General features: G+C 45.4%; 2 protein-coding genes across 5 annotated transcripts; one reads left to right on the top strand and one right to left on the bottom strand.

Annotated features, from left to right (window-relative positions):
* Positions 1-236: 236 nt before the first annotated feature.
* SHE (Src homology 2 domain containing E) lies at positions 237-13,512 on the bottom strand. Of its 3 annotated transcripts, none has more exons than XM_039363617.1 (7): positions 11,390-12,617; positions 10,311-10,437; positions 8,168-8,422; positions 7,474-7,648; positions 6,819-6,938; positions 1,326-1,446; positions 237-390 (listed from the first exon to the last, which is right to left on the bottom strand). In XM_039363617.1, exons 1-6 carry the CDS (start codon positions 11,879-11,881, stop codon positions 1,401-1,403), a joined length of 1,215 nt encoding a protein of 404 aa, XP_039219551.1. In that variant the 5' UTR covers positions 11,882-12,617; the 3' UTR covers positions 237-390; positions 1,326-1,400. The 3 variants fall into 3 exon arrangements, with proteins under 3 accessions (XP_039219551.1, XP_039219550.1, XP_039219549.1); XM_039363616.1 differs by lacking the exons at positions 237-390; positions 1,326-1,446 and adding exons at positions 4,395-5,129; positions 13,395-13,512 and having other exon boundaries at positions 11,390-12,313; XM_039363615.1 differs by lacking the exons at positions 237-390; positions 1,326-1,446 and adding an exon at positions 4,395-5,129.
* TDRD10 (tudor domain containing 10) lies at positions 13,420-20,448 on the top strand. Of its 2 annotated transcripts, none has more exons than XM_039363619.1 (13): positions 13,420-13,607; positions 14,632-14,657; positions 15,116-15,192; positions 15,435-15,490; positions 16,306-16,376; positions 17,083-17,233; positions 17,560-17,602; positions 17,845-17,905; positions 18,047-18,194; positions 18,459-18,604; positions 18,740-18,894; positions 19,065-19,135; positions 20,035-20,448. In XM_039363619.1, the coding sequence occupies exons 1-13, from the start codon at positions 13,500-13,502 to the stop codon at positions 20,068-20,070; spliced, it is 1,149 nt and encodes a 382-aa protein (XP_039219553.1). In that variant the 5' UTR covers positions 13,420-13,499; the 3' UTR covers positions 20,071-20,448. The 2 variants fall into 2 exon arrangements, with proteins under 2 accessions (XP_039219553.1, XP_039219554.1); XM_039363620.1 differs by having other exon boundaries at positions 13,459-13,593.
* The last annotated feature ends 620 nt before the right edge of the window (positions 20,449-21,068 follow it).

Below are 21,068 nucleotides of genomic sequence, written 5' to 3'. Positions count from 1 at the left end.
ACATGCCAGTTGCCGAGCATCTGAATTCTGATCACGTGACCTGCTGCAATGGTCTTCATGGTGGAAAAACAGTCCATTTTTTTCACTGCTGTTGTAACTAAACTAACGGTTTATAAGTTGGGATCTACCTGCCTCCTAGTAACCGTGCTTGATCCGATGCCTTTAAAGGGGGGCAAACTCTGTTTATCCAGCCATCTGAAGGGGGGGGTCTCACTCACCAGATGGAATTGTGTTGGTGGCCTCGATCCAAGTTATCAAAATCGGAAGCGTTGCACCACAACCGCTAGGCCTGACTGCTTTCGATGGAAGAGGGAAAAAAGAGGTCCCTGGAGAGGGGGCTCTTTGCAATAGTGTCCCCAATTGCCGGATTGAAACCCTTTGGGGGGGCTCCTGTGGGGGACAAACACAAGTCAAGTTATTTATTGGCAGTTTTGAGCAGGAGACGAGCGAGATTGAGCCTTGATTTGGGATCCAACGTGGACAGGATTACCGTTGAATCAAAAGGCACGTGCCGTGGTACCCAGGCCACGTGGCAGGTGATGTTGTCTTCTGGGTTTTAGGACTGGGGGGGGGAAATGGTGGTGGGTGGGTGGGCGCTGCCCCGAAGCGTGAGAAAGGGATCTCCAGAGGAAGAAAAACAGTTGAGCAATCGTGCAAACGGGATGAGAAACTCTGACAGGTTGAGAGGGGAAATGGTGGCGAAATCCACCATCTGTTCCCCCCCCCCCCCCGTGTTTTGTTTATTTCAATTTGGGGTGATGAGAAGACAGAACGGAAGTGGGGACTGACCTGGGAAGGAGGGATGAGTAATCTCATCCGGATGTTGGGGAGAAAGAAATCTTCCTTACTTGTTTTTTTGGTGTGTGTGGGTGTGTGTCTTAAACCCCTGCGTTGAAGGGGAGGGAACATCTAGTTGAAATGTTAAAAGAGACTGAGCATTGATTGACACTCTCAAATTGTGTCTGATTGGCAAGTCCTGTTTCAGAGGTGGGGGTGCAATTTTGGATATTCCATTCCTCTCCCTCCCCTTTCCAAAATCACCAGCCAAGTTGTTACTTAATACTGTAGAATAGAATAGAATAGAATAGAAGAGAAGAGAAGAGAAAAGAGAAAATGGATGAGAATGGAATGGAATAGAATAGAATAGAATAGAATAGAATAGAATAGAATAGAATAGAATAGAATAGCATAATAATAGGAGTAGAATAGAATAGAATATATTTAATACTATAGAATATTAGGAATAGAATAGAATAGAATAGAATAGAATAGAATAGAATAGAATAGAATAGAATAGAATAGAATAGAATAGAATTTCTCCTTACTTCTAGGTTCCAGATTATTTGATTTGTTTTGATTTGATTTGATTTTCAAATCCTAATCCAGTCTTCCAAGCTGTGTCATATACCGACAATCCACACATCTTGAAAATCCAGCTTGCAAAAGCTATAAAGGAAAAAAAAGAACAATCTCACAACACTGAGAACTTTTATATGCCGGGGACTTCTGGGAAATTACAGCCGTGGTAATTTTTTCTCTTTTTAGCCATAGCTGCAGAAAGTTACACCCTTCCCACCTCAAGAGAGAATAGGATTCTGTAGTTTTCTCTTATTTCTCTCCGGGTTAAAAAAAAAAAAAAGTCGAATTTAGCATTCAACGTTGTTAGATAAAAATGATCTTTTTTTTTTTTTTGCTCCAGACCGTCAAATAATTCAAAATCAAATCTCTAGAATTCTCTCTCCCTAGATGGCGATGGCTTTTTCAAAAGAACCTACAGCAGTTTTGAGCCCACTTGGGATGAAAATAACCTGGTTTAATTGTTTTTTTTAAAAATCTCTCTTTTGGGGGGAGGGGGCTCTCAATCATAACTCTGAGGTTGCATCGGAAGATTTTGAGCCTCAGGTTTATCTCTCGCCACCGGAAAACCACTGCCAAGATGGTAGCAGATTTTGGTTTTAGCTGAGAGTTTATTTTTTTGGGGGGGAAGCAAAACCTGGAATGGAGCGTACCGTGTGAATCTTTTCAGTTTCCATTCAAGCAGAAAAATCTACATTTCAGAGGGGGAAAAAGGGGGAATCCCTTCGTTACCCCACCCCACCCCACCCCATGAGCAAAATGGCAGCAAGGAAGTTGCTTTTGAATTGGGCAGCTGAAGGTCACCCCAAATCCCGTTCGGCCCTTGAGCAAGGGAAAGGGTCCGTCTAGATGGCCTCAGAGGCCCCCAAACGAGCAACATTTTGTGAATTTTACAGTTTTGGGGGCTTCTTCCTCGTCTAAGTGACGGTGGTGACCCCCGTGGTGGTTTGTTTTGCATCTGGTTTCCTGCCTAAACTGGATTTCAGAGTTCGTTCACTCGTTCCTTCCTCTCTGCTGGAGCCCAGACGCCTGTCCACTTCCCCCGTCCGTGTCGCAATTCTTAACTTCCCCCCAAGTTCTCATTTGTGATATTTCTGACAAAGACACACATACACACACACAAAAAAACACCAGAGCTGGACAGTTGGTGGTGCCATACTCAAAACGCAGAAAATGCAAACGAGAGGGGAAAAATTAAAAACGAAAGAGAAAAGAAGAAGAAAGAACAGTTGCATAATTTTATATTTTTAATTGTGGGGAGGTTTCTAAGGCCTACATGAAGCCACCGATTCCATCGGTCCTGACACTTTCCAAGTGTGATGTTTGTGTAGAGATTTATTTATTTATATTTTTAAAAAAGGACAAGCAAGGAATCTCTTACGAATTCCCACATTTCACTGAATTTAAGAAGAAAACTGATTTATTTTTATTTTATAAAACTGCTGTTCCTCTTGGCAAACCATCGGGATAGGGGTGTAAAGTCAAAATACTTAGAGGGGGGAAAAAATATACCAACCTTTGTTGTAATCACATAATGACATTTATGCAGCACGTTGAAAGATCCAATGGGATTTTCATGCTAGATGTAATTCTATAATTGGGCCACAGAAGGGCAGCATTGCTCTACTTTTAAAGACTTTTGCTTCCTTTTTTTTTCTTTTTCTGCTCAATTCTGGTCTTGGAAAAAAAAGATAAACTCATAGCAGAGTTTATAATCTCCAATATATTTTTATAATCTCCAATATACAAAGATTTTTTTTTAGAAAAAAAAATCCGTTATTCCTGTTTGAATTGTGGAGATTTATAAATTTAGTCTCTTAAGATTGGCTGGATGGAATAATTTCACTTTGTATTTGAAGATTTTTTTTAAAATTTTCTTATTCTCCTCTTCCCTCTTGTTATTCCTCCCTCCCTTCTTTTTAATTATTTTTCTTTCTTTCTTTCTTCCTCTCTCCCTTCCTTGATCTTCCTTCCTTCCGTCTTTTTTCTTTTTCTTTCTTTCTTTCTCTCTCTTTTTCTCATATATTCTTGCAGCAATTAAACTGTGATTCAGAGTTTGCAGCCGAAACCCCCCCCCCCACAGGTTCAGCCTACAGAAAGCCAGACTGGAGTCCATCGGTGCTCCCTCTTGGCGCCACCAGCTTTGTCAAAAAAGCAATTTTTTTTTTAGTTTGGGCGGGAAGGAAGTCCAAACAATGCTGGGATTTGTCCCTGCCAGGAGAGGAAACTGGGTGGGTGGGTGCCCAGAGGAAGGGGCTGATCCGTTTTTCAGATTGACTCGAATCTACTTTTAGCCAAAGCCACTAAAGCAGCCAGCAAACTAATCTCAAAAAAAGGGGGGGAAATAGACTTGTTTGAAAGAGGGTGATTTTTTTTCCTTGCATTTTTAAACCAAGATGCAACCAGGATGGGTTGTGGCAGATTGGTTAACATCAGTGTTTTTTTGAAGGGGAGGGGGGAAACCCGAGTCCCACTCGGGGGTCCCTGAAATCAAGATGAGGTGAGGCTGGAAATCTACATTTCTGTTTTCTGCGTCTCGCTCTTCTTGAAACCTCAAGCCACTCTGCTTTTAACGGGGACGAGAGACCACCAGGAGATCTCCAGGGAAAATAGTGGGGGAAGCACTTCTGCTCGGAAAGGGGGCAGAGATTAACTCTGGTTTTGCCACAATTGTTTAGGGAGTCACAGGGTCCTTACGCAAATCCGCCTTCCCCCATTTATTTTGCGTGTCAGAAACTGGTTGGGAAGGCCGCAAATGGCGATTACATGATCTTAAGATGCCCCAACCGTCACAAATGCATGGCGGTGGCCAAGGGCACAAATTTTGATCACATGACCCTGGTCATAAGACGCTGCGACCGTCGTAAATGTGAGTCAGTTGTCAACCATCCGGATGTCAATCACGTGACCCCGGGGGGGGGAATGCCACGAAAAAGGGTCCTAAGTCCCTTTTTTCCAGCGCTGTTGTAACTCCCAATGGCCACTAAGCGAACCGTCGTAAGTTGGGGACTCCCCATACTATAAAAAAAAACCAGATCTCTTTTGAGCGTTTTTATTTGATTTTGGGAGAAGCGGCGAAGAGACCAGCCTCCCCACCGGATCCTACGAAAACCGTTTCAGGAAAAACAAAATAAAATAGAAGCCTCCCAGTTTAGCCTACGCGAATCCGCTTGGCCTTTAATGGTGGGGACTGGGAGTTGCTGGGATTCTCCAAACTCCACTGGCTGTCTTCTCAACAATACCTTGTTCAAGAAGAGAATCTGGCTCAAATTAAGCAGCGATGACGGTTCTGAGCAGCTGCCAATCAAGGCTGTGTTCAGCCCCATCCCTTCCCGTCAATTCAGCGTCCAGCAAAATGGGGGGGGGGCTGCCCCCCTGCTCTATGCCCCCCCACCCCCAAACTTAGCAATATTTCAGGATGGGAAAAGTCCTGTCAAATCACATCAGGAGGCGCGGGAATAAATTTGCCAGAGAACGAAGAGAAAAGATGGGATTGACGTCCCCGGGCGAAGCGAAGTTTGGCGAGGTGGCTCTCCAGTCTCCAGCGCATTTCCCCTTGGCACACCGTTCCCAAACTGGTCTAAACTGGGATCTTTAGAGAATCTTCCTCGGAACAGAGACGGGAAAACGTAGAGTCATATGTTCTGCCCCTTTGAAGGGCAGCTTTGCGGTGGAATAGTAGCCCACCACTTCGGGGACGGTGTCAAAGAGGCCGCCCGCCTGGTCCAGAGTGTATTTGTGATCCTTCGTTTGGGCCACGATGATGGCTTGTCCTGAGGGGGTGTGTGGAAAGAGAGCCCAAAATAGAAAAATATTAGTGAAAATGACTCTGGGGGGGGGGGTTGGTTTCCTTATTAAAAACCCTGGCGGTTTTTAAGAAGAGATTGAATTTTTATAGGGTTTGCTGCCCGAGCAGGGGGTTGGACTAGATGACCTCCGAGGTCCATTCCAATTCTGTTATTCTGTCTTTTGAGCAGGGGGCTGGACTAGATGACCTCCTAATTCCGTTATTCTGTCTTCTGAGCAGGGGGCTGGACTAGATGACCTCCAAGATCCCTCCCAACTCTCTTATTCTGTAATTCTATTGTTCCATTATTCCGCGGTTATTCTGTTTTTCTGCTATCAACCCATTCAGATTATATTTTGGGGATGCTTTTTGAAAGGGGGGAGTACACTCCCATTTCAGAATCCCGCATCTTCTCCTCCAACCTTGCCTCATTTACCACCCAATCCTGCTCAACAAACAGCAGAAAAACACCTTCCAATTCTCCAGTTTTGGGGATCTTAAGAGACAATTAAAACAGACCTTTGGCCTCGATTTGGCGATTTTGAATCCTGGCCTAACGGGGGTCCATTTCGGCCTCCATTCTTGGTTGGACAAACAGCCCCCCCCACACACACACACCACACGCCTGGCAGCACACGGCGGGTTGTGTTAAACATGGGGTCAAGGAAAGCTGGAAGGGGGGGGGCACCTTAAATCCTTTCTTTCTAAAGCGCAATTTCCACGGGATATTTTAAAATCCCATTTCAATCCCCGCCTATCCAAAGAAGGAAGGGGAGAATGAGAAGGGGGCAAATTGTTTTTCTATGGAAACACCCCCCCCCTCCCCAGCCTTCTCTTCCACTAGCCGAGCTCCCGATTCTCCACTCTCTCTCTCTCTCTCTCACACACACACAAACGAACACACAAAGGTCCTCTCTTTCTTTCCTTGGTTTGTTTCAAAATTCAGCATCCTGAGGAAGGAAGTTCGGTCACGCCCAGCCAGGCGCAAGGAGAAAAAGTCCGGATTTGGGGGGGGGGGGAAAGAAAGAAGCAAAGGGTTTGGAAGTGCCAAGGCAGGCAGGCAGGCAGGCAGTCCTCGACTTATGACAGCCACCCAGACTTCCGTTGCTAAGCAAGATGATCATTCCGTGAATTTTGCTTCATTTTACGATCGTTCCGGCCGGGATCCGTGCAGATGTTACCAAACCCCAGAGCTTCTGTTGCTTAAGCGAGACGGTGGTTCAATGAGTTTTTGCCCCGCTTTACGACCCCTCTTGCCGTTCTTAAGTGAATCGCTACAGTCGGACTGTAGAGGGTGGCAGCGGGTTGGACTAGATGACCTCCAAGTCCCTTCCAGCTCTGTTCCGACGGATTGAAGTTGTTGCTAAGGGAATCTGGCTTCGCCCGTTGGCTTCGCGGGTCAGACGGTCGCAAAAGGGGGACCGTGGGACTCCCGGGAGGGGGGACGCTGCAACCGTCACAAGTACATGTCAGTTGCTGAGCCTCTGAGTTTGGATTGGGCGACCCCCGGAGGAGGCTGCAATGGCGGCGAAGTGTGACAAATGGTCCTAAGCCACCTTTTTCATGGCCATGTGGTCACTAAATGGACTGTTGTAAGTCGAGGACTACCTTGTAGCACAGTTTGGCAGCGGGTCTGGACCCGGCCCGTGAGCCCAGGAAGCTTTCGGACACTCACTTGAGGGCGATGGAGTATTTGGTGGGGCCCACCTCGCTGGTGCGGACCAGGTAGCCGGCCTCTGGACACGGCTGCAGCCGGCTTTCCGCCTCGGCTCGGGTGATGGAGCCGTGAAACCACCTGCGAGGAAGGAAGGAGGGGCAAAAACAGGGTTTCCCAGTCTGTTCCCAGAATCCTCAGCAAAGAATCCTCTACTGGCAGGGGGATTCTGGGAGTCGAAGTCCTCCCCTCTTAAAGCAGGCTGGTGGGGGATTCTGGGAGTCAAAGTCCTCCCCTCTTAAAGGAGGCTGGCTGGGGGATTCTGGGAGTGGAAGCCTACTCCTCTTAAAGCAGGCTGGTGTGGGATTCTGGGAGTGAAAGCCCACCCCTCAATCACGGTCATAACTTGAGGACTTCCTGTGTTTCTAAGGCCACCAAATCAAACTATTCCATGTCTATCCCTGAGGTAGAAACCAAGAAGGAGACCCCTTCGAACTGGAAACCTCCAAACCCAGTTTACTCCTTTCCTTGGGGGCCCAGCCAAACCTCTTCCCTTCTTAAAAGAGAATTCCAGCCTCATGAGGACTAGCAGCTTGTCTCCAGAGGGAGACGGAGACAGAAGGAACCTTGAGGGCACAAAACAGATAAGATTTGGGATAGATCCCAGGAGGCTTACGGTTGTTTCTCCAAGATGAGGGCAGAATCCACCCGCTCTCCGTCCAGGCCCGGTTCCATCCCCGGGGAAAACTTAACCATCATTGACGGCCAGTTTTTCGGGCAAGGTTGGTGCTGGGGTGGCGAGACGACCGTCTCAGCCGCAGTCAGGACTTTCTCCGAACCCTCAAACTGCACTGGAAGGAGAGAGGAAGGAAAGGTTATGAGAAGGGGGCTCCCCCAAATATCTTCACCACGGGTCAAAATTGGCCAGCCTCCTCTGCAAACAAGCCAAGATTGTTCACTCAGGATGTGAACAAGCCGAGATTCTCAAATTGGACACCGATATATGCAGAAACACTTAAGGGGCTGAGGTCCCAAGGATGTCGCCGAATGCAAAACTGACCATTGAAACGAGGACAATTTTTTTTTTTTTTTTTGCAAATTTAAATTGCATCTAAACCAGGATTGAAAGGAATTCCCCATGGGAGCGTCCTTCCCAATTTATCTTCCTTACTTTTCTGTTTTTTTTTTTTTTGAACTGATCACCTGTAGGGAAACTTCCGCTAGACAAATCTATCTATCTATCTATCTATCTATCTATCTATCTATCTATCTATCTATCTATCTATCTATCTATCTATCTATCTATCTATCTATCTATTTTTATGAAAAAGGATCCTCCCCGTCCCATTTTTGCCGTCCGCTTTTCCTACCTGAGAGAACTTTAACAATCTGCTCTTTCTTCCATTCCCAGGGCTGTTCGTACTCGGCCGGCGGCCGTTCGTCGCTCGGAGGGGGGCGCGTCTCGAACTTGGACCCCGTCTCAGCCGGCTCGTAAGGGGTGTCGTAAAGCTGCAGGGGTTTTGAGGCGGGGGCTTTGACCCCCGGGTCTCCCTTGGCTGCTGGTTCGTCCAGAAGTAGGATGGCTTTCCCCCCAAAGGGGTCTTTGGACCCCCGCCGACGGATTTCTGCAAGGGAGGGCAGGGGCAGAGGGTGAACAAAGGGGTGGAAATAAGGCCTTGTGTCTTGGGTGTTAGACTAGGTGTTTTTTTGTGTTTTTTCATTTAATATAAGTTGATGAAAATGTTAAAATGCAGGCAGGAAGGAAAGACAAGAAAGAAAGAAAGAAAGAAAGAAAGAAAGAAAGAAAGAAAGAAAGAAAGAAAGAAAGAAAGAAAGAAAGAAAGAAAGAGAAAAAGGAAGGAAGGAAGGAAACAAACAGAAAGGGGATAGATATAGGTAAACAGACATGGGAGGGAAAGAAGGAAGGAAGGAAAGAGAAAGCAAAGGGAGGGCGGGAGGGAGGGAGAAAGGAAGGAAAGAAAGAAAAAGAAAGCAAAGGGAGGGAAGGAGGGAGGGAGGGAGGAAGGAAGGAAAGAGAAAGGGAGAGTGAGTGAGTGAGTGAGTGAGGAAGGAAGGAAGGAAGGAAGGAAGGAAGGAAGGAAGGAAGGAAGGAAGGAAGGAAGGAAAAAGCAATTCTGATATTTTTTATAGCAGTTGTAAGCAAATGTATAAATCAACCTCTTATTTTATATGGCTTTCTTTTTTACCTCTAATTCCATTTGTTTTTCAAATCACCAAAACCATAAACAATAAGTTCACTTTTTTCTGTTCCATGCAAAAAAACAACAACCCACAAAACGTTTCTAGTCCTCATTAAACCTAAGCTCACGCCTTTCCTCTGATCCAAGCCCTCCCAGCTGGCCCCTTCTTTATTTCTGCGGACTTATTTCCCAATTACATTGCAGACGTTTCTTTCGTTAAAAAAAAACAAAACAAACCGAGAACACTCTGCACGAGTTCAGGAACCCCCATGACATACAACCGGGCTCGCTTGCCAGGAGGGCTCAGAGACCCTCAGAGGCTTAGCAGGAGCACAAATTGCTGGGAATTTTAGGACTGGTTTGGACTCCCCCAGTTTGCTCTCGCCTCATCTGTGTCCCCAGCCGACAATGCCTTGTTTTATTCCAACTTCCGGCGCTAAAATTTCCTGTTTTTCTGCACGGCTGTGGGTGGGGAGTCTGCTTACACCAGGCAAATATCCAGCTTGTGGCTGACCGGTCCAGTTTTGCGTTAAATTTGTATTGTTGCAGATTTTCAATACCGCAGCGGGTTGCAAACTAAATTAGACTTCTGATAATCTGGAAAATTACAGAATAACAGAATTACGTCGTTGGAAGGGACTTTCTAGTCCAACCCCCTGCTCAGAATAACAGAATAGCAGACATGGAGGGACCTTGGAGGTCTTCTAGTCCAACTCCTTGCTCAGAATACAGAATAAAAGAGCTGGAAGGGACCTTGGAGGTCCTCTAGTCCAACCCTTTTCCAAGGCGCCTGAAGGTAGGACAAGAAGCAACAGATGGAAACTAACCAAGGAGAGAAGCAACCTAGAACTAAGGAGAAACTTCCTGACAGTTAGAACAATTAACCAGTGGAACTCCTTGCCTCCAGAAGCGGTGAATGCTCCAACACTGGAAGTTTTTAAGAAGAGACTGGACAGCCATTGGTCTGAAATGGTGTAGGGTTTCCTGTCTGAGCAGAGGGTTGGACTAGATGACCACCAAGGTCCCTTCCAACTTTATTATTATTATAACCTCCTGCTCAGAATACAGAATAAGAGAGCTGGAAGGGACCTCGGAGGTCATCTAGTCCAACCTGCTGCTATTCTATAGTCCAAATGCAGCGATTCGCTTAACAGTCATGGCAAGGGAAGTCGTAAAGTAGGGCAAAACTCATTTAACAACTGTCTCACTTGGCAACAGAAATTTTGGGCTCAACTCTGGTCGTAAGTTGAGGATTGTTAAGGGGCAGAGTTCGAAAGCAACCTGTGTTTCTTCCGAAACAAACCACGATTACCAGTTATCATCTGCTGCGCGTCGTAAGGCTCCATGTAGCCGTCATTCTCTTCCAAGCGCTCAGCGTCCCGCTGTCCCTTGGTCTGTTTCGCGTCGTAGGGATCGGCGTAATCCTCCAGAATGATCACCTTCCGACGTGGCAAAATTAAAAAAAAAATAAAATGGTTAATTTATAGCTGATTTATTCAAATTCTGTGGCGCCCGTGTCTCTGTTCGGGGCGCCTTTTTACGATTTTACAAAATAGTAAAAAAAAATAATATTTTTTGTATTGAATAGGATATAACATTAATGAAGACTTGTAAGGAGTTTCTGTTTGAGGATCTACCAGATTTAAACTCCCCGAAATCCTTAAAACATAAATCTTTGAACTCCAATCCTTCTCAAATCCTTTGCAGTCCAGATTCTTTCCGTGTGCAAAACATTTATAATATCAAAAACTGAGAGTCACGTTTGAAATACAGTATATTATATTTCTCCTAATTTCTTTCTTTCTTCTTCTTTGTCTTCCCCCTCCTTCCTTTTCTTTCTTTTTTCTCTTCTTCCCTCCCTTCCTTCCTCCCTTTTCTTCTTTCTTTCTTTTCCTTCCTTCCTTTTTCTCTTCCTTCCTTCCTCCCTTTTCTTTCTTCCTTTCTTCTCCCTTCCTTCTTTCCTTCTTTTTCTCCCTTTCTTTTTCTTCTTTCTTTTCTTTTCTTTCTCTTTTCCTTTCATCTGCCTGACTGACTGCTTTTCTGTTTTTCTACAATTTAGCTGAAGAAAATTGGAAAGAAGCTCCAAGTACCATAAATCCTGCTGGATCTTTTTTTAAACGTGGATTTTCTTTGCTCCATTGTTTTTTCTCAAACAGAAGACAAACACAGTTTCTAACCCCCACCCCCCAGCCCCAAATTAACTGAGGGCAAAACTATTTGAAAAAGTGCATTTTCTACAATTTGCTGACCTTCCTTCCAAACAAAATCCCTGCTTTTTTTTAAAAAAAACTCCAAACAGATGGCAAACGCAACACCCCCAAACCTCAAACCTACAACACCCCCCCCCCTTAATCCCTCCAGATCCCAGAAAGTTGCAAACCGTAATGGCACCTTGACCGTTTCTTGCTTGGGCTTCTCCGCTTCGGCTGGCGGGACCGGTTTGGGATTGGGAGCAGATCCTGGAAAGTTTTTGGCATTTTTCTCCTGGGCGTTGACTTTGATTAGACGGTTGATGTAGCCCCCACAACTGGAGTTGCCTTTGGGGGGGCCCCAGCTGGGGTCTTCCGGAAGGGCCCCATCCACCCGCGAATTCTTGCGCATTTTCCCTGCAGCGGCTTGCAAAAGGCCCTGGAGATTGTCCCGGGATAAACGGCTACCGGTGCCATCTTTGCCCGGTGCCAGCGGAGTTTTGGTGCCGCCCAGCTCGGTGGCCGAGTTCTTCCGGTTCTTCCCGGGCAGAGATGCCAGGCCGGCCTCGGGCGATCCTAAACTTTTTCGGGAGACGCTGCCCGGCTTGTTCAGATGATGTCCGGCGCTGGGTTTGGGGCGCTCCGAGACGGTTTTGAGGTTGCCCGGGAATTCTTTGAACCACTTGGCTGCCATGGTGCCCAAGCGAAGTTCCAGAAGGTCTGAAGTCCAGCAGGAAGACCCCCCCAAAACTGTGCAAGCTTTTGAGGGGTGCCTGTGGAAGGGGGTCCCCAGCAGGCTACCCTCCAGCACCCCAGCTGGGAAGCTGCACCCCGGTTGCACAGCGAGAAGGTGAAGATGCGCAAGGCATGCCCTGGAATCAAGACCCCAAGGAGACAGCTCCCTCCCTCAATAATGGGGTCTTTCCGCCCCCCCAGGACGGCCTGCCACAGATGGACTACCCAAGGCAGCGACGAGCCCCCCCCAATGGTATCAGGCACCTCTTTTCCAGAGCTTCATTTCCCTACTCCGAGGTGTACCCCAAATTTCAGCATTATCTCCCCCTCCCCGGGAGAGCAAATAGAAAATAATTTGCTGGATTTTCCAGGAGTTTTGGGCAACTGGAAGCTGCAATAGGAAAAAAAAAAACAGTAACCAGCAAAAAATGGGGGCGCAGTTTATCATTTAAAAATAGGGGGAACTGAAAAAAGAGAGAGATCTCAGGGTGCAGAGCAGGGGGCTAGCTATAAATCGCACCCCGTTTTTCCAAGCCAGTTTTGCTGGGTGAGTCCCTGATTTGGATGCGGGGGGGCTTTTTCCCCCCCTGGTGGAAAGGGCAAAAAGAGGGGGGGCGATCAGGCCATCCCTCCCACACCTCGGGGGCTCCCCAAAGCAGAGCAGACGGGAGGAGCCCTCTAAATTCGGGGGTGCCTCTCCCAGACGCCCCCCCGCCCACCCAGCCTCTTCCCCCAGCCCAGGGATGGGAGAAGACCCCCCCCCTCCAGTTGCAATTTACTTGCCCTCCCCCACACGCGCAATCCGGTGCAAGAGTTGGCTTGGCTTCGCGCAGCTTTGCGAGCGTTTCTCTGTCTCGCCCGGGGAGGGAGGGAGGGAGGGAGGGAGGGGGCAGCATCCCCCCGCCCAGATCCGGAGGGGGCGGCTTGGATGGGGCGGGGGCGCGCAGGGGCTGCAATGGACCAAAGCAGCTGAAACGGAATAGAAAACTTTCCAAACGAATAAAAAAACTTCAGCTAAATTATTTTGATTTTTTTTCTCCTCCACGGATGAAATTAGATCTAAATATTTCAATGGTATCTGATCCCCCCCCCTTTTTAAATAAATGCAACCTTTATCTAGAATGGGGAGGGGGGGTCAGTAGAGGTTATATGGCAAAAAGAGGGGGGCAGGAGGGAAATTCAAAAGGACTAGGAAGGGGGGGGTCCTGGAAAAAAAACCCCCTCCATTTAGGGGGACGCTAAAAATGAGTCAGTGGGTTTTTAATTCTCTAATTTTTCAGGGATTGCATTGAAAGCGGATTTCGGCTGCAAGGCTTCTGGCGGCCGCCAGGGGGCGGCAAAGCGTGGCCTTTTCCCCCCGCAGCCCCTTGGTGGCCGAAGCCATAATAACATCTATTAAGATATATTAAATATAAAAAAAATGCAAAAAAAATGTACATATCTATAGAGGCGGGTATAATCCCCACTTTTACCTGTCTAAGGCAGAAAGGCGTGCACCCATGCGTCTAATCCGGATCCACTCCGAAGTAAAGGCTCTCCCGCCTCCCCATTAACAGCCAGAGGAAAGGCGGGGCGGGATGCGCGTCGGCGCAAAAGCCGCCCTGCGCCCGGGTCCTGGTGGGAGTTTCGCGCTTGTTTGCTCCGAATTGGCGCCTCTGTGTTCTTCCCTAGGTGAGCAATCCGGAGTGAGTCCCTTTCTCCTTTGTAGACGCTCTTTTGCAACCGCGGGGCCCTCTGCTTTTTCCAATGCCCCAAAAAGTAACTTTTTCCTCCTAAAAAACAAAACAAAACGCAAAGTAGTAATAATATTAACACTAGCAACGGCGTTTTGGGGAAAGAAAAGCAGGGATAGGGACAGTCCTCACTCAGACGTTAAAAAAATTAATCCCAATTTTGCTGCTGCAGCGTGGTTAAATTCTCTGCTGACTACACTTCCCCTAAGGCACAAGACTACAATTCCCATCCTTTTGCTAAAATTTCTTAAGAGAGAATCATGATCAATCTTAGTTGCTTCGATTTGACGTTTCTCGTTTTTATTTCCACCTGGGTGTATATTAAGTAGTATTAACTATTAAGATTTTTGACTAGATGGGGTTGGACTAGATGACCGCCAAGGTACCTTCCAACTCTGTTATTCCGTTAATAATTAAATTAATATATATATATATATATATATATATATATATATATATATATATATATATATATATATATATATATATATATGGTTAGTCCAGGTAGATATGCCGTATGCTAAATAAAGACCTAAATGTAAATATTTTGTGTTTTGTATCTTAGATTTGTATCTTAAGATTGTAGTGATTTGTATCTTTAGATTTAAAAATATTTTGTATTTACAGATATTTTTATTTTGCATTGTAGATTATTTGTATCTTAAGATTGTAGTGTTTTGTAAATATTTTAAAAATATTTTGCTTTTTTGTTTCGGGTTGTGGTCCATAAACGGAACGGCAGAGAACTCTGTGAGGTTTAATAATAACTAATATTATTTATTTATGATTAATGATAATAATTATTATAGTGGGTGGCACTGTCAATCAGAGGACGGTTTTATTCACTTCTTGAGTCCTTCCAAAGGATCTATAGGATAGGCAAATGTTTTTATTTAAGAATATTTAAGATCATTGTCGGAGGATGTGAACTGTTTTTCAAACATTATTATTAATGTTAATATTATTATTATTTTAGGGTGTCGTGCTGAATCCTGCAAAGATGTGAGTACGGAGGAAAATATTTTAGAAAATAATCCTGGCTAAGAATTCAGTTGCAAGTTAATCCATTTTGCACACTTGTGAGTTTTAATTAAAAACAAAGCCTGGCAAAAGTGACATTAAACTTAACACACTCTGTTTATTATTATTATTTTTATATCACCCCAGTTTCTGTTTTTCCCAGATTCCTGGCTTGTGAGCCACAAAGCAAGAATTGTGTTTGGAAAATTATAGTATTTTTTCTCTATTCAGGGCTGGCATTCCTCGGTTTTACGGTGGGTGGGACTAAGCAGGTCGTGGGTGGAGCCTGAAAGAAGGCGGGCCTCCCAAAGCGTGACAAAGATTAACCAGGTTTTGAGGTTGCCTTTTTCCAGTTAGCCAGGCTGAGGGCGTGCAAACGGAAAGCAAGATTGCAAAAGGTGGCCATTACTAATCCTAGATTGTTCAAACATGGTTTATAGGTCGAAACATGGCTACGAGAAACAATGTTCTCCAGGCTCTAAGAAGCTGGTTAAGGCGAATCCCTTGAAACAACCGGGTGAGTTTAGACATATCGAATGTGTGAATTAGGGATTTTTGCCTGCCGAACGATGGGCAGGGAGAAAGTGGTGTGAAAAGCGGGAGCAGGAAGAAATATGGAAGGAAGGAAGGAAGGAAGGAAGGAAGGAAGGAAGGAAGGAAGGAAGGAAGGAAGGAAGGAACGAATGGAGAGCCTTTACCATCTGTCTTTTTTTTTCATATTTTACGGGACTGGATCCTAACCCAAATTTGCTTTTTCAGGGCATTTCAAAAACAGGGAAGTTTTTGTTGGAAATCTGCCCCTGGATATCAGAGAGGTGGGTGTACAACATTGCTTTATTTTACACACAGACACCAAACACACACACACATACACACACACTAGATGCAACACGTACATGGCATACAGTTAGTCCTAGACCACAACAGAGATCAGAATCTTTGTTGCTAAGCCTGGGAGACTTGCCTGCGATTGCTTTTGAAAGTAAATGATTCATGATTAAATGATAGTAATTCAATCATTTAAATGTATGAATTAAGTCTTTATACAAAATACTTTCACGTCACAATGACTGGGGGGGGGCAAAGTCTTTATAGTTTTTAGTTAATTTAATCCCCACCCAGAGTCCCTCTTTGAGAGAGACGTGGGATTGTTTAGGAACCCGAAATATAAACATAAATAAATAAAAATGTCACCGCGTTAGCAAAGATTCGCAGCAGCCAAGGGTTAAAATTGTTGCAGCCCATTGAAAATGGATCGCCCTGGGATAATAATTATCTTTTGCTGTCTCAAAAATATCTTCCTTTAAAAAAATAAAACAAAAAACCAGGTGGGCTTAAAAACTTTTCAGCCTGATAATTCCGATAAAGGAATCTTTCATTTTAATTTTTTTCCCTCCAGCATGAGCAAAGACCTAACTCCAAAGGGCTGGGCCTCCCTCCCTCCCTCCCTCCCTCCCTCCCTCCCTCCCTCCCTCCCTCCCCCTTCCTTCCTTCCTTCCTTCCTTCCTTCCTTCCTTCCTTCCTTCCTTCCCTCCTTCCTTCCTTCCTTCCTTTCTTCCTTCCTCCTTTGTAAAAGGTTTTTAATCTATGGTTTTTTTTCTTTATTTCTTCATTTGATTTCTTGGATTAGGAAGAGATTGCCTTCTTATTCAAGGATTTTGGGATCAGGTCTTTGAAGAAACACTATAGTTCTTTTAAAAGGTATGCCGGTGGTTCTCCTTTTTTAAAAAATAAGAATAAAAAGAATCTCAAATTTGAATTACATCCAACAATCTCCGTCACTAAGCGAGACGGTTGTTAAGGGGCTTGGGCCTGATTTGACAATCATTCAAAGGTACAATAAGGGACGTAGGATCCGTCCTCGCACTTACGACCGTCCCCACGATCACGGGATCAAAATCCAGGCCCTTGGGGTGTATTTATGGGGTCACGTAATCCCCATTTGCGACCTCCCCAGCCGGCTTCCAACACTCGGGGAAGCTAGATTCGCTTAACGACTGCAGGGTTTGCTTAACAACTTAATGATTCACTTAACAACGGCAAAAAAATATTGGGCACCGCTCTTTGAACACCCCCCTTGCTTAGCAACAGAAATTCCGGCCCTGATTGTGGTCATAAACTCGAGGACTACCTGTCTTTGTTTATCTTCCTTCCCTACCTTGTCACAACAGCCCTGCGAGGTAGGCCAGAGCCAAAGAACGAGTTGCTGGTCCAAGGAAACGTAGCCTGGGCTTCTCTCCCTGATGTCCTTTGCTGGCTCTAGAGGACCTGGGGCCGATGGACACTGGGGATGATGGGTATTGTCTGGGGTCTCTGGTCTTTGCTTGCACAAGCACGAAGCTGAAGACCCCAGCCTGAAGATGACGAGTGAATGTAATATTTTCATTTAATTTATATTTATTTATAGTTTTGCTTTCCTGGAGCTGATGTCCCCGGAAGCTGCAAATTTAGCAGTCCAGCTTTTGAACGGACATCACGTGAAAGGGAAGCCGATGTCCGTTGCGTTTGTGGAAAACAAGAAAAGTTACGAGGTTCCGAAAAACAGCCCTCAGATGCCGGTAAACCTGGATTCATGGTCTAGTACCCATATCACGGGTTAGCCAGCATGCTTACGTGGGAAGTGTTATAAGCCCAGATCTGTCCCTTTGCAATTCTTGCCTCAGTTCCTTGCTTGTAGCTCTGTTGGAGCCAATGCTAATTCAGCTTGTTCCAGTTCTTGCACCGAGTGATGTTTGTTTAGTCATAGTTTGCTGAACCAGCCATAATTGAAGGGATTGGCCCGGCCCGCTACGTTAAACATTAATTCTGTTTAAGCTTCCAGTGCTTAAACAGCATTGTCGTTCTGGATTTAATCCCTTGCCAATGTCATTTTCTGATTTTTCAGGATTTGGAAGTCATCCCCTCTGTAGAATGTGGATTTGCCAACGGTACGAGATGGCGACCTTGTTCTATTGTTATTTTTTTTATTTTGATCCCATTGAAGGCAGCCTCGCACCCATTTTTTAATTTGTTTTTCTTTGAATGGTGTTTCGAGAAAATCAGGCTCAGGGGCAGGAGTTTGATTCTCTTGATTGCGATTTACCTGGATGTTTAGCCTTGCTGGCATCAAGGCTCAAATGTGCTGCTTCTTTTCTTCTTCTTCTTCTTCTTCTTCCCCACTTCCCCAAAGGTGCCACCCAGATCTCCCTTCCCAATCCAAGGGTCTGCTATGCTGTCCCCATGGAAATGAGGTACGTACAAATGTGGAGAGGAGAAAATATGATTTTTTTCCCGCTCGGATGTTACTCGGGGCTCCTTCAAAAGCTTCTATGTGATCCCAAGTCATGGCTAGATGACCTCAAGGGGTGCCATCCTTTTTTTTTTCCTTTTAGAAGTTCGTTCCTCTTCCACGTGTTGAACGACTGCTTTGGAGACGCCACGTGGCTCTCTTCCGTGGCCGGCGTGGCAGGAGAGGTGGGGCTTTTGGTGATGGACACATTTCCGCTGATGCCGTACTTCTGGGCCATCATCCTAAACAAGGTTTGTGCGAGCAGGATCGGGCCATTCGAGGCGACTCGCGAGTTCCCAGGCTGTTGAAAGAAGGTGGATTCCCCTCTGTAGATTGTGACAGTGGCACCGTTTCTAAGCCTCATGAGGGCTAGAAACTTGATTAGTGCCGCTGGGGCGAAGAATTACCATTTTTAAGCCTCGTGAAAGCTAGAAACATGATGAGTTCCTCTGGGGAGCAGTTTGCCGATTGAGGGAGGCTGAAATCTTTTGTTTTGGGGCCTTTTGACCGTGCAGGAACGTTACGAATCCATGCAGAAGCTCTTCACGGCCTTGGCTGTAGCCGAATCTCGCTTGCCTTTCCTGGCCAAAGAGGAGGTGCGGCGGGGGACCCGATGCCTGGCCGAGTGTGACATCGGAGTGGAGGGCAGCGCCTGGAACAGGTGAGGGCCCCCCTGCTCTGTTGGGGGGTCAGCTGGAGGGAGGCAGGGAGAGAAGGAAAAGGAAAAAAAGGGAGGGGAAAGAAAGAAAAAGAAAGAAAGAAACTAACTATCTGGCTCTTTCTTCCCCCCTGCCAGGTGCTGGGTGCTGGATACCCTGGGCGACCTGGCGGTGGGCTTCTTTGTGGACTTTGGCCGCTGCGCCAGCCTCCCTCTGACCGCGCTAAGAAAGCTGGACGAGGAACAGTTCTGGGAAATCCACCCTTTGGCTCAGCCCTTTGTGCTGGAGGAAGGTAAGGCTGGCTGGCTGGCTGGCTGGGGGGATTCTGGGAGCTGACATCCATCCATCTTCAAACCCGCCACTGCCTGTTTTAATTTCGCTTTTTAGCAGCTTTGAGGAATGGGGCAAAAGGTTCCTTTGGGGGGAATCAATCTAAAAAGGACTTTTTTCTGGGATTTGCAGGAGTTTTTCCCCCGCAAGTGATCCGGAGGCAAATCCTGGAAGGAAAATTGAACGGGCCTTCTCAATGGGAGGTAAACAGGAGGAAAAAAATATATTTATTTTTGTTTTCACTCAGAGATGAAAGGTAAAGTCTGATTTTGATCACCCAAGAAGTCATTTCTGGATTAAACGAAATAGACGCGCCCTTAAATAACAGTTGCTTCATTGTGTGGCCTGAATCAAGCCAACTCCGACTTGCTACAGCCCCGTAAACCAAGATTGGAAATTTTCAGTTTTCAGATTACAAATCCTGGCTTGTTTTAAAGGAGAAAAACCAGAATGGCATTTGGAAAAAAAAAAAAACCACATTTCTGGTCACAGCCAGCATCAAAGAAACCAAGTTTGATCTCAGATAAGCTTCCTGCTAGAATCCTGGTTTGTTGATCCCATCGGTGGTTTATTCAGAGTTCTGGTGGGTCCAAAAGTCCAAAATCAAAACCAGGACAATTTCACAAGCAGCCCTTTTGGGGTTTAGCTGAATCCTCAAAGAGTTTTGCAGATTTTTGTAGCAATTCAGAAGTACAAAAACCATTGTTTCTTGGGCTTGCAAACACAACAATTTGCCGATTGTGTTGTGTATTTGCATATAAGCCCTGTATAAAAAGTTTGGGCTGTTCTCTCAGTCAACTTGCAAACAAAACTGCAAAGCGTAAAATTGCCCTATGTAAATAATAGTTGTGCAATCAAATTAACATTTTTCCCCCAATCTTAAGGACCAGAAGCTTAAAAAAAATCTGTGTCATTGCACAAAATGCACAGCTGCACTACACAATCCTCAAGGCTGAATTTTCTTCAAGTTAAATATTATATTTATAAAATACTAGCTGGATCGGCACGATACGCAGCCAGATGCAAACCAGACGCACAGTGGTGTGATGTAACACACAATGTATAAACAATTTAACAGTTGTTGTTTTTACTTGTTTTCCAGCCACACATTTTAAAGTTTGCGGTCAAAACAGGCTAAGAAGTTGTGGATTTGGGAAGTTCTCCCCCCAGCAAATTTGAAGTACACCCAATTTTCTTCTGGGAAAAAGTTGCAGTTGGTTCTCGAAAACTCGTTTTGTTTTTAAAGACGTTAAAAAGTTGGTTGAAAGATTTGCGGACATTAGTTTATTCGCTTAGTTGAGGCCTTACAACTTTGTGCTTGAAGAGGGGAAAAAATGTTTTTTTTCTTACTGCATGTTGTGTCTGGGACAGCTAAATTTGTGTGTGAAGTGTAGGCAGAGGGAGGGGGGAAAATACATTAAATCTGTATTTTGGCTGAGCTGTTCTGTTGCAACCTTGTTCTCTTTTGAGTTTGTTATTGCAGTTAATTTATTAAAATGCTAACTGGATCCAGAAATTGGCTCGTTCCTTTTCCTTCCATTTTAAAAATATTCTTTTCGGCTAAGATGACAAGACGCGATCAGATTAAATTAAAAAGAAAAGCTGCTTTTTTTTTAAAGTTTTGTCTTTCTCCCAGGGCAAATCGGGGGGGGGGGGGTATTTTTAGGAGAGACTTGGCTCTTACTAGGAAACCGATTAACTAATCAATGCCGATTAATTTTTAATTCTGATAGAAAGGTGTGTACGGGGGAAGGGAGTCTTGGCTACTAAGATTATCATGACTCTTGTAAAAATTGCACTAGTGTGAACAGATTAGGCTACTTCAAATCTGGGAGAGGTTTGAAGTGCAAAATGCTAGAGAGGATCCGCTAAGTCTTACTTTGCTGTCTTTAGCAATGGCTAGATTTGGGGGAGATTAAGTTTCTAGTCCTCAAGAGGGCAAGATCAGCTTTTGAGGCAAGGTAAGTAGTTAAGCTAACAAGGTCATCCCCCTTCTCAAATCAAATCAAACCAATTTTAGTAAGAAGCAATAAAAGCTCTCCAGAGCCACAGCCTTTTCACACACACACATCCATTTTTTTAGTAAGCTACAGCGTCTTTCATCGTGTTTGTGTTGAGTGCCCTTTTATCTATCTA

Source organism: Crotalus tigris, unplaced genomic scaffold (genome assembly GCF_016545835.1).
Source record: "Crotalus tigris isolate CLP2741 ecotype Arizona unplaced genomic scaffold, ASM1654583v1 scf7180000019553.37968852642:3898890, whole genome shotgun sequence".
NCBI lineage: Eukaryota > Metazoa > Chordata > Lepidosauria > Squamata > Viperidae > Crotalus > Crotalus tigris.
This window is presented reverse-complemented; position numbering and strand designations above follow the sequence as displayed.

Excerpts from the sequence above, each read along its gene's own strand:
- SHE (XM_039363616.1), bottom strand. The coding sequence starts at position 11,881 with ATGGCAGCCAAGTGGTTCAAAGAATTCCCGGGCAACCTCAAAACCGTC. Across the intron at positions 8,423-10,310 it reads CGCGCAGCAGATGATAACTG|AAATCCGTCGGCGGGGGTCC; the intron begins GTAATCGTGGTT and ends CCTCCCTTGCAG. Across the intron at positions 6,939-7,473 it reads CTCATCTTGGAGAAACAACC|GTGGTTTCACGGCTCCATCA; the intron begins GTAAGCCTCCTG and ends CCTTCCTCGCAG.
- TDRD10 (XM_039363619.1), top strand. The coding sequence starts at position 13,500 with ATGCGCGTCGGCGCAAAAGCCGCCCTGCGCCCGGGTCCTGGTGGGAGT. Across the intron at positions 15,193-15,434 it reads GAATCCCTTGAAACAACCGG|GGCATTTCAAAAACAGGGAA; the intron begins GTGAGTTTAGAC and ends TTGCTTTTTCAG. Across the intron at positions 18,195-18,458 it reads GGGCCATCATCCTAAACAAG|GAACGTTACGAATCCATGCA; the intron begins GTTTGTGCGAGC and ends TTGACCGTGCAG.